This window comes from Neomonachus schauinslandi, chromosome 14 (genome assembly GCF_002201575.2).
Source record: "Neomonachus schauinslandi chromosome 14, ASM220157v2, whole genome shotgun sequence".
NCBI lineage: Eukaryota > Metazoa > Chordata > Mammalia > Carnivora > Phocidae > Neomonachus > Neomonachus schauinslandi.
Window position 1 is genome coordinate 46034158 of NC_058416.1, and position 16329 is coordinate 46050486.

The window sequence follows — 16329 nt, forward strand, 5'->3', positions numbered from 1 at the left end:
AGGAAAAGGCCTAGCTCTGCAGGGAGGAGCAGGGAGAAGTTTCTAAGGAATACAGGAGACAGTCTGGTGTGCACTTCGTGGTGGAGCACAAACAGCAATCAGCATGCCAGCATGCCATAAATCTGGGGGCAGATTTATAAGGGGAAACGGGAAGGCAGAACTGAGGTGTGTAAATATACACGAATATCAGAGCTCACCTTCTTTTCTCCCTTTAGTGTTTGCTGCATAGGCCTTCTGTTCCACGTGACCCTCATACTCAGAGCTGCTTTCTTTCTAACCAGGGTTGATTATTGCTTTTTTTTTTTTTTTTAAGAGATAAAAGACCAAAGGATTCTGCTAGAACAGTCCGGCGCTGTATTTCAGACCAGTTCCGCCTCACAAGCGCAAAGCCACAACAATACATTCATTCTGATGATGGGACCAGATTGGATTTGTAGCAAGATGCCTATGAAGTAAATTTCAGTCTCCCAAATAAGTTTTTCGCTTACCACGCCGCAGACAGGCCGGGAGAGACTGTCCGTGTCTCCTCCCTCCCTCTGTTGTAGGAGTCTACCAAAGGATCTCTCCCCTGCTAAGGGGACCTTCTCGGGCTTCCACGCTAGCCCTCTGAGTTGACCCTTCATCTGTCCCCTTTTGAAGCCCTGGGTTTAATTAGTTGGCGTTGTTTTCTTTCGCTGGTGTTGCCAAAGTGGGAACAGTCCTAGTAGATTGAAGCATGTATAAAAATAGTCAAACTCGGATCTTCGGGTTTCATTCACTTGAATTTGCCTCATGCATTGCCAACTCCACAAGATCAATAATCCATATTTTATTGCACAATGTAATTGAATTAGCTCATTCATTCCATCTGATTAGCCCTATTTTATTCATGGAGAAGAAAAATAGTAGAAACTTACCTTCACCGCTCTATGGCATTATGTGAAAGTAAAAGAGCCTTCAGCACTATAAAAACATATTTATAAAGATGTAGAGAATTAATTTCAGCATTTGTTTGTCCTAGGAACAATAGGAATCACATCACACTGCCTTTTTGTTGTTGTTTTGGGTGATAACTTGAATGCTCACATCTATCGTGTCAGTCTGTCCTCTCGTCAGCCTGGCATGAGTATCCTATAGCAGGACTCTCCTCTGAGCGACAGCTCTGAAAGACAGCTGGGCTAAGCGTCTTCTGTTGTGCGCCTTTGGAGAGATTCACCTGAAGCAATTTCACCCTAAGGTCATTACCTCTTCTCCATCCACGGATGACCATTTTCGAGAGTTTGGAATGCTTACGCTATTCTCTTTGAAGCAGAATCTCTGCCCAAATTTGGACTTGGGTATTGAGAAACCCTGAAGGAAAGGGCTCATTCATTACTGGGATCTCTCTAGATGGCAGTGCGTAGTACAATTTGTAGGGGACACACACTTCCTCAGAGGCTTGCAGTTTTTCAACAGGTTTCTAGATTTGTCTTTGCATGGCATCCAAAAAAAAAAAAAAGATTTGGAGAAACATGCTGACAGTGAGCATGAAATGATGTGTGTCTGACACAAACTGCATTGTCGCTTAGAAATCTAGCCTGAAGTTATTTTACTGTAGCATTTCTTTGATTCAGGGGAGACAAAGAATTTTCCTTAGAAGTGTGTGTTTTAGGATGTGACACTAACTTTTCTTCAGTGCTGTGCATGGGTCAAGCAGATGGTTTCCACTTGGCCCTTACTCTTGCTTACTTTCTTAAAGACCCAAGTTAAGGGGGGCGGGGGGGGGCGGATTTTTTTTTACATGAGTGTTTCAACTTAGAAGAGTCTGAAATCTATACCCGGTAAATGGAAACTGTAATAGTGGGTATTCAGAATCAATCTCCTCTCTGCAGTCCAGGAAAAGAACCCTGGATAGTGTTCACTTAGGTCCTGCCAGACGTATTTCTGCATGGGACGTGGCTTGCTGGAGCCCTCTGAATGATGTTCAGTGTGATTGAGCAGACTGCTAGCAGCAACAGGCCTCAGGATAGAAGTAAAGAGCAGAATTCCTTGATGAAGGAAAGTTGCATGTCAAACTCCGTCATCGGGAAGAGAATTGCCCAAATGCAGACTTCATTTGAATATCCGAGTTAACAACTCTCTGGGAATCTCTCTCTTCCTCTTGTCCAGCCCCTTCTGTGTTGTGGCTGGTTTGCATTTGTGTTTGAAGTGCCAGGCGGCTTAATGAAGTTATTCTTTTATAAATTTTGCAACACTGAAGCAAGCATGAGGGCTTTAAATTAGAATAAGTGCCACTTCTGTATGGCAGGTTCCTTTGAGGACTGATTAGAATGAGGCCTCCCGTTGCCAGGCCCTTTATGCGTGGTGGTGTTGCTGTGTGTGTGTACTTGTTTACAGCTCACCTTTGAATTTGCATGAGTGTGCACCACGCCTGCTGCCTGGCCCTCTGTTAGTCAAAGCGGCCTTTCTTCCAGGATCATGTTAAATACTTCACTTTAAAGAGTTATTTTTTAAATTATATTGCTTTATTGTAATGAATTAAAATTAACTTGGAGTAGCAAATTATATCAGGATGTGAGGGTTACAGATTGCTCTCACCATAGTTACAGCACATCTTTGTGCGGGGGAATTAAAGGGCCGTCTTTCTAGGAGCTCTGTGTGCCATGAGAGGTGAGAAAACTGTCCCACAGAGACCTGGAAAGCCATGTCAGAAAAGGGGCCCAGGAAGTGGGAGGAGACTGGGAGTTTAAGGTGGGAGTTTCAGAATCACAAAGAGGCTCTTCTTGGCTGGGTGGAAAGCAGCAGACAGCACTGCCATTGTAAGACCTGAAAGATCCTGAGACAAAAGTGGATGAGGGACAAGAGAAAACACAGATCTACCCCAAAGACCTGACAAGGTTCAGTGTAGGAGAAGAGATAACCCTGAAGCATTCCTGATTTCCTCTCTTGGTGCCTGTGTGAACTGGCTAAGGACCAGCGGTGATTGCAGGGGATGAGGGGCTGGGAGCTGATGAAAGGGAGGGGACTGGAACCTTTCTACAGGACACAAAAACATGCAGGGGGGAAAGGAGAGGAACAAACAAGCAAGAGAACAAGCACCCACCTTGACTGTGAAATTATTTCTCCTCTCTCCAAACCAGAGTTGTGTAATTTTTTTTTTAAGTCAGAGACACCCGAATAGAATTGGGTTTGTGAAATATTTGCACGTTAAAAGGACTTTCTCAGAATTTAAAACAAGGGCTACTTGGGGCAGTGAAAGACAGAAAGATCACAGGCCAACAGCAAGGACTTTACCTGTAGAACCCACATGCGTATGTAACTTTTCCCCCTCTGCACAGCACATGCTCGGGCCAACATCTGGCTCAGGCGTGGATGTGCGTATGTGCACGCATGTGCGCATGTACGCACGCACGCGCACGTACGCGCACACACACACACACAACTTCCACAGTTTAATTATGTAAATGATGCAAGTCAAATATCGTCCTTTCACAGTTATATCCTTTGTATTTATATCTACTGAAGCAAATCCCCTAGTAGACAAGCATTTGGTTGCTTATGATGGGGAAAGACTTTTTTTTCTGTTATTTTTAATGATTTATAACATGTTTGACTTACTCTTAATATGAGTTTACCTTCTAGAGAGTGTGGCAGTGTTTCTAATAAAGGAAGTAATACACTACAAGGAAGTGGCATTTCTTTTGCTTTTTTCGAAGTTCAATAAACTATTTTTCATAATTACTGGAATTTGGTTGAAGGGAATCCTTGTCCATATGGAATGGAAAAGCAGAAAGAGTCCTTGCTCCCTCCTTCTCCCTACAAAGGTTACCCTTTGAATATAAATTACAAGCCTTGTGCCTCTCTCATTCTAATCAGATGACCTTTTGAATTCAGTGGACCAGAGTTTAAATCCTAAGCCTGCCACTCAGTTTTTAAATCAATGCCCTGTTCCAGCAGCTTTCAGGTACATAACTTTAAATTGCAATGGATTTCAAACACAGAATTAAAATAAGTAATGCGGGTTGAATCTTGCAGCTGACAGCAAAACAGCCCAACTTGACTGCAAGATCATGGGCCAAGTAATGTCACCATGGGTAATCTCAGTAACTGAGTCCTTTAAAAAAAATCTTCCGGGATTCAAAATCTAAGAGAAAAGGGAGGAGCGGGAAACTTGTAATGTTGGCAAGAGGACATTTCTGAGCAATTATCAATTTAAGCTCCCATTATTTGCTGCTAATTACTACACGAGGCTGTTAAATATTTAGCAGAAGTTTGTTTAATTGCGTTTGACTGGGAAGGGGATGCCTGACTACGGCTTGCGCAGCAAATCAGTTGTGTGCATCAAGAGCCAGGCGGAGAGGAAATTTGTATTCGCCCAAGATGAACACATTACAGTGTCAGACAAGCCTTCTTTTTTCTTCCTCCCACAGATTTATTTATCTTTAAGGTATCTAAAATTAGAGCACGAAGAAGGGGCACTGTTCACGGATGTAAAATTGGAAAGAGGTCATTCTTAACCTTGTTTACAGATGTTCTAGTTCAGAAAGCGCCAGTGTGATAAATTAAACATTGCAGGGGGAAAAATTAAAGCTTAGCAACAACTGGCACATGGACACATCTGTCCGTGAAACACTGACTTAATCCCTGAATATCTTATTAGACTGTATTGCCTATCAAAGCCTTCTGTCCCATAATACGCCGGGATCCTGCACTTCTAGAATCTGAACGGCATCTTTTGGCTCCAGCCTCTCTTTCACTTTTGCTGGCTTTGTATACTTTGATTTAAATTTTCTTTTGGCTCCTTGCATGTAAGCAAGTAGTTCACGGTTTTCTTTCAGAAATAGACCTTAGACTTTTAATATATTTCCCCGTGGCCATCGTGCTCCTTTTAGCCTATACTTCCAATTTGGCACTTTTTTTTTTTCTTAACATAGTAGATATTGCGTGCTATTGTCAATTCCAAAATGGGAAATGTTTAAGCCTGGCCGGTATGCGAAACAGATAGGGGTCAGCTAGCAACTGAAATTTCACTATCAGGGCGCCTGGGTGGCTCAGTTGGTTAGACGACTGCCTTCGGCAGTCTAACCGAAGTCTAACCCCCTCTCATGTGCTCTCTGTCTCTCTCATTCTCTCTGTCTCAAATAAATAAATAAAATCTTTAAAAGAAAAAAAAAGAAATTTCACTATCATTGTTAAGCTCTCAATGAAAAATGGAATTATGACCATGTTAATATTTCCCACATAGGACCCATCAGCAGTAGTGTCCTTTTGAAACTGGTGGACCAGAGTGGCTTGTTTTATTTCTCTTTAATGTTTGTCAAAATTCTAGAAATTGTTCTACATTAGCAACTTGGACATGGCATTACTTTAAAAATTAGTCTTTGCTTGGGCTTCTGAAGACGTATTAGACTAAGGCTAAGTGAATTAGGCAGGTATTCTTGCAACATTGGTGACCACCATAGGCTTTGCCAGTTTGGTTTGACATTGTGAGAAAGAGCACCTGTCATGAAAACAGGTTCTTTTTGAGGCGGCTCCCCACTTCCCTGCCCAGTCTGAAGGATCTCCAACCCCACCGATGACTTCCAGTCCCAGACGGTCTACACCCCCGGACTCTCAGCCTGACTCCTGCTTACTCTCCCTCTGGAGCCCCTCATTCCCTTCTAACCTCCTCCTCCACACTCCAGCACCAGGCAAGTGTGACTCCTCTCTCACAAGAGGTGAGGTGTCCTTTCTCTATGGCCCGTAGCACCCTGTCCTCCCCATTACTGGTGAGTGCCATGACAGTGAGCGTCCACCATCTTTGCTGCCAGTCCAACCCGGGGATTAGAACACATCAGCCGAAGCTGCTCAGCAATTGTTTCGTGCCCAAAGCCAGCTGAGCCACTGGAGGAGATATAAGAGCTTGAAAGTTGGCTTACACTCTCTGGGTCTTAATTTCCTCGTCTATAAAATGAGATATCGGAACAGATGCTGCTAGGACCCTCCCCGCTCTGAAAACATGTCTTTAGTTCTCTGATGCATTCATGACTCACAGGTATAATTGACTCCTGCTCTTAAATCTAGACCAGCAAATTAAGAATGATGGCTCTGCAGTCTGTCCAAAGTAGATAGTTCAACTATCCATGCCTTAAATATTAACTTCCAGAGTTTAATATTTATCCTTTGTTAGATCGCAAATATTCCTAAAGCAGCACATTGATTAATTGCTGTGAAAATGTACGGCCTTTGTTCACTGATGGTACGTGGATGGTAAGTTGTGAACGAGTGGACATTTTCTGGAAACTCTCAATTGTTCATACATGCAATACCATTTATTGAATATCTCAAAGGATATTATATATCCTTTCCATGATTTCTCAACAATCACCCATTCTCACCACTGACTATATTTTAATGCCATGTGATATAGTTCCACACAGTATATGCGTCCCTTTTGCTATCTTCTTTGTTTGTTTGTTTTTAAATTTGGTGGAGGAGATAACCTGTTGGACTGAAGACGAAGCATACTCAAGCATGGCACGGCAAGCTCAATGTGTTTTCAAAACACTGTGAAGCAGTGGTCCTCAACTGGGGGTGATTTTTTTTTTCCCACTAGGGAGTATGTGGCAATGTCTAGAGACATTAATGGTTGCCACAAGTGGCCTGTTTTTGATAGAGGCCAGAGATGCTGCTGAATACCCTACAGTGCAGGGGACACCCTCCCCCTACCCGGCAAAGAATTGTCCAGCCCAATAGGTCAATAGTGTCACGGTCGGCTGTTGAAAGGCAAGTCCCACTGGCCTTCTAGAATCTATTTAATTTGTAGGCTTCTCTCTAGAACGAAGCAACCGAGTGACACATTGTGTATAAAGACTAAGAAATGACTTACTGGATTGTCTTTTGGGTTACTTTGGATGAGATAGAACTTAATGCTACAAATATATGGTCAAGACTTCTGAACATAAACTCATGAACATGCCAACGTCCACGTGCTTCAAGATTATCTCAGACCATCCTTTGCTAGGCTTATTTAGCATGAATGTCCAAAGAACAACAACAATAACAGAAATGTCCTTCAGTGAAATTTATTAGGATGTGAAATCATTTCCTATGGGAAATGTGATGGAAACTTCATTGCCAGAACCATTGAAAATTAGCCTGGAGTATAAACTTTATAAAACTGTTCCAGCAAGAGGACAAACAAAATAACCTCATGGTCCTTTCCTATCATTAACATCTTGTATTTTTCTGGTCACTTCTGATGACACTGTTTCACCTTTTGCTTTAATATAACTTGGTGTCATTCGGAAAATGCTTCGAGATGTCAGGCCAAGCCCGTGTGAGGTGTTAAATGTCAAAAGAAAATGCATCAGTGTCTCTGGAAGTTCATGGCGATAGTACTACCATATGAAAAAATAAAAGGGACATTCTGTCAGTGCAAACATGATCATAAGTGCAACATTCATGGCATTATGGAGAGAGAGGCAAGAGCATATCATGGCAGTTTCTGAAATGCCCCTGCTATGTCAAAACAAAAGAGTAGAACTCCATTTTAGTAAATTCTACCAAAGTAAAAATTACGAGTCGACTTCCCTGGCTATGAAAATGGCCATAAGTATGTTTTTTAGATTCCCAAGGCACCTTGGGAAATATTACATATCTATCTTTTAAAGAATATTCATTAAAATATAACAAGTCTTACAAAGATGCACGTACCCACTTACGTGTTCCTGCTGGTTACCAGATAAGGTCCACGAAAACACAATTCCCCCAAATTTCTCCCACCAGGAAGTGTGTGGATTGTGGACAGAGGAAACTTTGGGTGGCAAAATGGGGTCTGATTGGTACTTTTGGATGATTTGGGTCTTCAGTGTAATTTTTAGAACATTACTAATGGTGCTTCTAGAGCTGTAGCAATTGGCTTTTAATTAATTTAAAACTCAGAGTACTTTTGTAGTTGTGGGGACTTTGAAAATGTTCATTTATTACATTCGCATCCCGTTAACCTCATTAAGAGGCTTAAAGGCCGCCCCTTGCCATAGTTTTTCTCTAGAGTGTGGGGGAAATAACCCGTGTCCTGTCATCATTAGCTGTATACACTTTTAAAACTATTTCACTAGCAAAAGAAGTTGGGGGTGAAAAAGAGAGAGGGTGGAAATGTAAAAATCTTGATTAGAAAGTATAATTTAATTGAACATGTATTGAACCAAATGTATTGATTAATGTAGAAGATACAGTACGTGTATTGATTCAAACCAGAGATTTAGTACTAAAAGCTCTGAGCCAAAAAGCTGTTGCAGATTGCTACAAAAGTCAGTTTAATGCTGTCCTTGAGAACGCCTTCACAAAGAAATTCTTCTAATGTTTGAGGACTAGGTGGAATGCGGTATATGTCAGTTTGATCCCGGAGGGTTTTATTTTGTACTCTAATAGCTGTTACGAGCCTACATTATATCCAAGGAGTAATTTTCCTTAGGGGTGCCCGGCTCGCTTTGTGTCAATATTCTAGCATTTTAAGTCACGTACAGTATATGCTTCTGGGAACAGGGAAGGAGCCAGCCAGACTCATAATGGTCTGCATTCATTAATAAAGGCAGAAGCTTCTGTCCCTCCATTGCCCACTACAGGGATGCCTCTTTGGCCTTCAGGGACCCGTACAGACACATTTAAAGAAAGCTGTATTTTGAGTGGGCAGGAGATGAAATGTAGGACTTGCAGGCATTTCCTAAGTCAGCTAGATGCCTGAGCACAGGGGTGACCTTAATGGGTCAAAGAAGAATGCAGGTCAAAAGACTTATTATCCAGCCTGTTGGAAACCAATTGCTTTTGTTTAAAAATAAAAATAAAAAAATAAAAAAAAGTGGTAAGGACTTCAAGGTGGACGGTAATGTGGAATTCTGTGTGCAGCCTATAACTGCCTGACTGTGTGTGCGCTGGAATATGCCGCTGGAAAAATCCGAGCACACAGATTATCCATAGTGTTTACAGATAAAGGTCCAACCCCCGTGATAAAAGGAAGGGTAATATAATTAGTTAATCAGTGATGATTGATTACGGATGTTTGCGTTCTTCAACTAAAGAAAAAACAACAGGCTGCCATGGCGCTGTCACCATCTGTTGAAAGAAACAGTCACATTTAATCTTTATATTTCTTCCCGCCTTGCATTGTTACAGAGCCACAATTGCCTTCTATTTCATCTGGTTGGAAAACATCTCATCTAAATTGAATACAACTGCAGTTTAAATTCGGGATTCTAATGGCATGGTGAATTAGTGGAAAGCTTGTTGTTTGTTGTTTTGGGTTTTTTTTTCATTCCTTTTTAAAATAGCATGCTGGCTCTTTTTCTTAGTTTTAAAAGCTTGTCAGAATTTGTTCAAGACAAAGGGCTATAAATAGACAAGTCATGGTAAAAATGATTAACATCTTTGAATCAACAGATCGCACAAAACTTCCATTCAAACGCAGTTTTTATTTTTATTACCATTGCTACTTAACATTTTGCCGATGCCAACAGAGAGTTACAAAGCACAGACGAGACGTGGTCCCCTGCCAAAATATTGGACAAGCGAGGGCAATCTGTGGGCACAACTTTTGGGGGCGGGGACTTCATTTTTGCTCCCTGGGAAGGTAGATTCCCCAGGCTTTCCTCCAAAGGTTCACTTTATCATTGTTACTGGTGCCAATATTCCAGTTCACATCAAGATCGCAGGAAAATGGGATAACTTGGCCAAGGTGAGCAGTTTCAGGAGATCATGGGGTTTTATTTTTATTCAAAAATATTTTGCTTGGATTGCATTTTAAATAGGATTAAACCGTTTGACCAGTAAATGTGGTCAGCTCTCAGAAAGGAGGAGGCTGAATTAATCATTTGTTAGAGTGCCAAGCTCCAAATGAGAATTCCAGCCTTGTAAAATGAAAGGCATCTCGTATTTTAAAAGAAATACATAGTGCTAGAAGGGAATTTTGAAGATCCTTGTCTGTTTTTTAGCTTTCTAAGTTTAATTTCACATTTACAGGGAAAAAAAGAACACGCTCCTCCCAAATGGGGCCCTTTACAGTAAGGAGAGTGGGGTTTTTTTGAAACCTGGCTATTAAGGTATCCTACCCAGATGGATCTTCTTTTAAGCTTTAAGGTGGCTGTGGATTTGGGGTTGGTTTTTTTTTTTTTAACATAAGCCCCCCTCGTGTAAAACAACTGTTCATAACTGGGATTAATGGTTTGCAATTTTCAGTTACTTAGACATGGGGTCTCCAAGAGATGGCTTTTTGTAGAGTAGAATATGGCTCTCTGTGGGATTTCAGAAGTTTTCTTCTCCTCCCACTTCCTTTTCTATCGTCACTCCCTCACACGCCCCCGTCGACTCGCGCTGATGTTCTCCTCGATTATGTAAAACACTTTCCCTTCCCTGGAACAGATCTTTTTCCTCATAAGCTGTCATTGCATTCAAGTACTTTGGGGACTGTGACTTGCAGGGCAAAAGTGGTGAGGTGACCCACTGCTGTGTTCTAGTGTCGTGGTTTCCTCTGGACATAAAGAGCACAAAACTCTCAGGCCGAGAAGGCTGCTTGCTGGCGGCCTGGCAGCCTCTTTTCCTCTCTGGGCATCCGCGTTGGTCCTGCGGTGACTCAGGACCGGCCCCATGTCATGGAAAGAGCCCAAGCAAGAGGGAACCGCGCTCGTGGCCTACCCTTGCTTTGTGCTTAGTGCTTCTCTTCTCTACTGTGCATCTTTCCCATTTGCTCCTTTTTCTCCCTTTCGAAAGAAATCATGTCTATGAGTTAAAAAAAAAAAAAAATACACAGAGGGCTCCCATGAAGCAACTTCTTGTTTCGCTTATCAGAGGCTCCTCAGTGAAGTCTAGAGACTCTCACTGTCAGTCTGTTCTCTCCAACCCCTGAAAGCCAACCCAACCTGCGCAGTTCAGACACCCATTCCTTCCTTCAGAAAATGAAATTGGGCCATTTCTCTTTTCAGTGACTCAGAATAAAGTGTGGGGGAGGGGAGCAGACACAGCCCAGGGATCCCCAAAGGTGGTGAGGGAAAGCCTTTGAGGACTGCCTTTCTTTTGTTGTCAAAGCAAATACGCCCATTACCCAAGACCACCTAGCAGGGTGCCCCTTTCCCATCTTGACAGTCACTACCGGGACGGGACAGTTCACCACCGGGACGGGCTGGGGTGAGCCAGACTTAACTCAGCCCTCATTTGAGCTGGAGCAAAAAAAAAAAAGTGGGGGGTGCCTGGGTGGCTCAGTCGTTAAGTGTCTGCCTTCGGCTCAGGTCATGGTCCCGGGGTCCTGGGATCAAGCCCCACATCGGGCTCCCTGCTCGGCCGGAAGCCTGCTTTTCCCTCTCCCACTCCCCCTGCTTGTGTTCCCTCTCTTGCTGTGTCTCTCTCTGTCAAATAAATAAATAAAATCTTAAAAAAAAAAATTTTAAAAAAAAGTGGGGCAGGAGGAGGAAAAAAATGACAATAATTGATCTCAATTGGTATCTCTACACCAAGAGAACTTTCTGCTTTTACCATGTTTTATGCCAGATTTCCCATTTAGACATTATTTCTATTAGGGCTCTTTATGTTTGTGTAAGCTTGAATTTCACACGCCATAATCTTGTCCTTCTCTCAAATGATTTATCTTCTTCTCTGTTAATATGCAAAGCATAACTCCTTTATAGTAGCAACTTCGGTCCATTGCAATAAGTGATTCATATGCATTTGTTCATTTCCCTGCACCTCTGAAGAGGCTTGTATGGCTTTGGTTTAGGATGAAAGCATCTGAGACACAACCCCTGCCAACTATTACAGCCAATTTGTGTTAGGTTCTTGTTTTGCAGCATCTCAACAGAGGCACACATAACAACACTGGAGAGATTGCAGTATATCTTCCTTTATTAACCTCTAGAATCCTATCGAATGCAGAATGTCTATTGTAGGTGCTTACACATTTAAACCTAATGTTATTAAATTGATTTTTTTTTTTTAGCTTTGATTATGGTTTAAAAAAAAAAATCTCCCGCCACCCATCAGTGTCCTATCATTTAAGTAACTTTTGTTACCAATGAAAACCCTGATCAGACTTGACTCTGAGATAACAAAAGGCGTAAGAAAGCTCAGATACAATATTTGGAGCAGATGAGCTTTTGTATTGTTTATAAACTCTCTGATTATCATTGTGTTTATTTTTAAGGAAGTAGGAAAGTTTTTTGGTCTCATCAGTGTTTTGATTACCCTTTCTGTCTACCTGTTGGTGAAAAATAATTTTCAGAAGTATTTGGAAATTGATACAAAGAAAAAGGATTAGCATAAAAATTGTTCCTGTGTGCACTTAGGCTAGTGCTACTAAGAAAAGAAAAAGATCCAGCTGAATCACTGAATTAATAAAAATAGGTTTGTTTTGTTTTCAATAAGAGAGAGCGACATAATGTTCCTCATCATTATTTGTTGCCAGGCTCCAAAAATGGGCTAAGTTTGAAACAGAGACTGGAAAGCTTGGTCCTCTTCACAAAATCTCCCATCTCCCTCACTGGTGCTCTCAGCCCTGACTGGGCAAGCATCTGGTCGTTCATCAAATATACACAGAGCAGGCAGTTTTGCTAGTTGTGGGTAATGAAGAGATAACGAAGATCTTTAAGGCTTAAAAACGCTGCTTAAAAAACTCCCATGGCCGCCCTTCACCTCCATGACAAGGTCTTAACTCCTTAGCAAGGTACAAAAGGCTCTTCATAATCTGACCCCGAACTGCCCTCCGTCTTCCTTTCTCATCGGTACTCTCACTTCAGGACACTCCAGGAGACTCCATCCAACCCGAACGAGTTGCAGGTCCACCAACACACCTTGTGTATTCTTGCTTCCTTGCCTTTGCTCATGTGAATGTGTTGGCCTGGAGTGCCCAATGTGTTCTCATGTTTCCAGCCTCAACTCAAATGTCACGTGTTACCTCCACTGCGAAGCCTTCTCCAAAGCCAGGCAGGGTTAGGTGTTGTCGTGGCATTTCTGTGTTCATTTCTGACCTAATCCTGCCATATTGCTTTGCCATTTTGTGCCCACGTGCCTTTCTTCTTTAGACTTTGTGCACTTGGAAGGCATCAAGGCGGGAGCCACCCCGTGCCCTTCAATAGCCCTTGCCTAGCTAGTCAGTCATTCATTTGGCCGGGTCTTTACGAAGATGGTGTTGCTGAGGGCCACGCCAGGTGGTGATACAAGTGTTCAACAGATGTTTGTGAAGGAATGAATAAATGAATGAACACCAGAATTTCTGGCATAAGGAGAGAGCCAGGCCTACAAATAACCAGAAGACCTAAGATATGAACTCTGAGCGGTATAACTCAGGAGGAAATCAGAGGAGGGAGAAATCGGTTTTTGATGGGATGAGCATGGAAGTGGTTGTATTCTGAGCTAGACCCCAAGGTTCTGAGCAGAAGGGATCGGGCAGGGGATGGTATGTAAGATGACAGGTGGGAGACCCTGGCTCAGGGGAAACGCAGAAGAGGGAAGGGGGAAATCAGGCCATCTGCAGACTTAGGCTTCGAATGAATGCCCTGGGTCTGGGCCATCCTCCATCATAGGCTGCAGGTCCACATATACAGTTGGCCTCTCACTGTTGAGAAAGAGGGTGTCCACTCAGAAAGGGAACGTGCTGTGTGGATGGAGAGTGGACAACCCAAGTACCGCAAAGGCTGCTTCAGCTGGGGTTGGGGGTGGTTGCGCCTGCCTAATGTGTGCCTGAGCCTCGGAGTGACAGCCCCGAGCCCAAACCCGGGAGAGGAGCCAGAGAAGCTTCTTGCCCCCTCTGTGGGTTATTGGCCAGGCAGCCCTTGCCTGTAAAGGCCATATTCAGGGACAGATAGAGCCTCTGCAGTCAAGATGTTTCCATCTAAGAGTGGTGAGACCTAAAGCTTTTGTAAGGGAAATAACACAGTGATAAGTAAAACTGTTAAAATCATGCTACCCTGGTCTTTGAAAAACAGGTCTTACTTTGATAAGAAGAGATGGTGGAAGGTAGGAGGGGATTATGGGAAGGCCGGGCAGAAGCAGAGAAAAAAGGAAAGGTACAGGCCAGGCATCTCACCTCCCAGAGGCCCCTGGCCCTGCCCCTCCCTCCCGGTACTCACTGGGGGTCCCCACGAGCACCTCTCCAGAGGGGGGTGCAGAAACACAGTTCACATCTTTATCAGTCAACCAGCATGTATAGATCCTTGGTCTGATGACAATAAGATCACTTAAGTGTTTTTTTCCCCTCTTTCTTTTTTGTTACAGAACCATACGATGACCCAACACAGCAGTTAGTGCAAGTACGGTCTCTCAAGGAGAATGACTTTTGTGGCACAAAAAGGGAACATGTTTTACTCTTTGCACGAAACTTTCATTGTTAATGTATAATATTCAGAAACATTGTATTGTACCATAAAACTTGTATTATCAAAACTGTTGGATGTTCATGTGTTTGAACTTTTGAGCACCGGATAGACTCCTTGTATATAAAGTGTTGCACATGTATTATGTCGTCTGATACTAAAATGGTCTTATAAAGACAAGTGGACTTGGGCCCTATTCAGGCAAGATAAAAAAAAAAAAATGTGAGCAAAATGGCTTAAGAGAAAGTATTTTCGAGGAAGACAGATTAAAACAGCCGTTACAAATGAGACTATGTTTGGACTTCCTTTTATTTACCCTTAAGCCTAGAATTTCTCTTTTGGTATATCAACGGTTAAATCCAAGACTATTTTTTATTGCTGAAGATTCTCGCAGACCACGAAGAGATGTCCTCACAGAACAGCACCCCACAGCTGGATAAGGCCCGTATATATATTTGTAAGCCTTGCAATGTGACAGGTAGCTTCACTATATATGCAATAGCTGTAATGTAGACTGTCAAAGATTTTTTTTTCCTGGATACATTTGAAGCTTTGAGTGTTCAAGGTTTTCCTTAATGATTTCACACAGCCAAATTCTTGAATCAGTTGAACTAACCTGTATGTTACTGTTATTAATGTTTACTCTGCGGTCTGAACCTGGAGATTACTGGAATTGTTTTCCAAGAGGAAATAAATTCAGTTTACCATTAGGTATGAGCGTATTTGTGTGTTTTCTTTTTCTAGTTCCTCTACCATTAAAAAAAAAAAAATCTTGGAAGTGAAGTCTGCTCTTGAGCTTATCACAGGCATAACCTCAGTCATATTTAACCTTTTCACACTGGGCCAAATGCATCCGGGAGGATATTCATTGTACTGCATAGGGAAAGAATCAGACCCAATATGCGTCTCCTCTCCCAGATACTACCAGGTCACATTGTACTGGAGGATTCTGACATCACAGATGGATGTGATGGCTGTTTTCTGCATAATTTGCAGCCCAATTCATGTCATGCTGTGCAAATCTGAACTCCAAGTAGATGGCTGCAATTTGAAAGGCAGTTTGGCTCATGTGTACTTAAGACGCAGCTTTGTTCATTCAGAAGACAAAGCACAGAGTGGGGAGCCGGGCGGCTGTTGGTGCTAGCTAGTTCTGCTGCTGACTCCTGCTGTGGCCTTCTCCAAATCACTCGCCTCCTGGCCTTGGTTGCTCCCGGCCACGGGCGGCAACGCAGCCTGGTCATCAGCCTGGACACGGGCGGGGCGTCTCTGGAAGATCGCTGGCACCGCAGCCGGCGACAAAATGCGCCATGGGCCGGAGCTCTAATGTCAGAGCCTTTTTGTGGTGGGAAAGGAGAGAATGGCAATGCCTGAGTTGAGTCCTAGTATCCGTGTTTCGTCAAAATTGGTAAGTCTGCACCTGATATTGATGGGCAACTTTCAACCACGTCAGGCTTAATATATTTCACTCACGATGACTCTTTTTAACTTCTCTGAAACTCTGAGGACTTCGAGCAGGCCCTCTAAATCTTAAAGGAGTGAGAATCCTCAACAGCACTTTTTGGATGGGGGGGACGGAAGCATGGCGTCATTCACTCCGTTGTGACTGCCCGTCAGCAGGGGCCCTGGGCGTGAGACCCAGACTACGGGCACCACAAGGCAGAACGCTCACCCAGGGTTCCCAAACCTTCGCCTGCCTCAGGATCACCTGGAGGGCTCTGATAGCAGAGGGTGCCCCCCCCCGACACCCAGAATCGCTGATTCACTGGGCCTGGGGTGGGCTCCATCCAAATTTTGCAATTCTAAGAAGTTCCCAGGTGATGCTGCTGCTGCAGGTGTAAGGACCCCACTTTGAGAACCGCCGCTCTACTCCATCTCCAAATTAATTGAGTGCATTAAATCTGAATAGCCATGCAGAGAGCTGCAAAATTAGACTATTTATTTTGTTACCAGTGAAGAAATTGGTCAAATTTTAAGATCCTTCAGAAACAAATACCTCATGGTGATTAAAGTATGCGTGCTGGCCCGTGTTCCGTGTGTG

General features: G+C 43.1%; 1 protein-coding gene across 1 annotated transcript in view; it reads left to right on the forward strand.

Moving 5' to 3' along the window:
• Positions 1-15367, forward strand: part of ZNF521 (zinc finger protein 521) — a 274456-nt gene extending 259089 nt beyond the window's left edge. The window contains exon 8 of the mRNA XM_044921125.1: positions 14194-15367. Coding sequence (XP_044777060.1) covers positions 14194-14223 — 30 coding nt within the window. The 3' untranslated portion in view covers positions 14224-15367. The remainder of the gene's footprint in view (positions 1-14193) is intronic.
• The last annotated feature ends 962 nt before the right edge of the window (positions 15368-16329 follow it).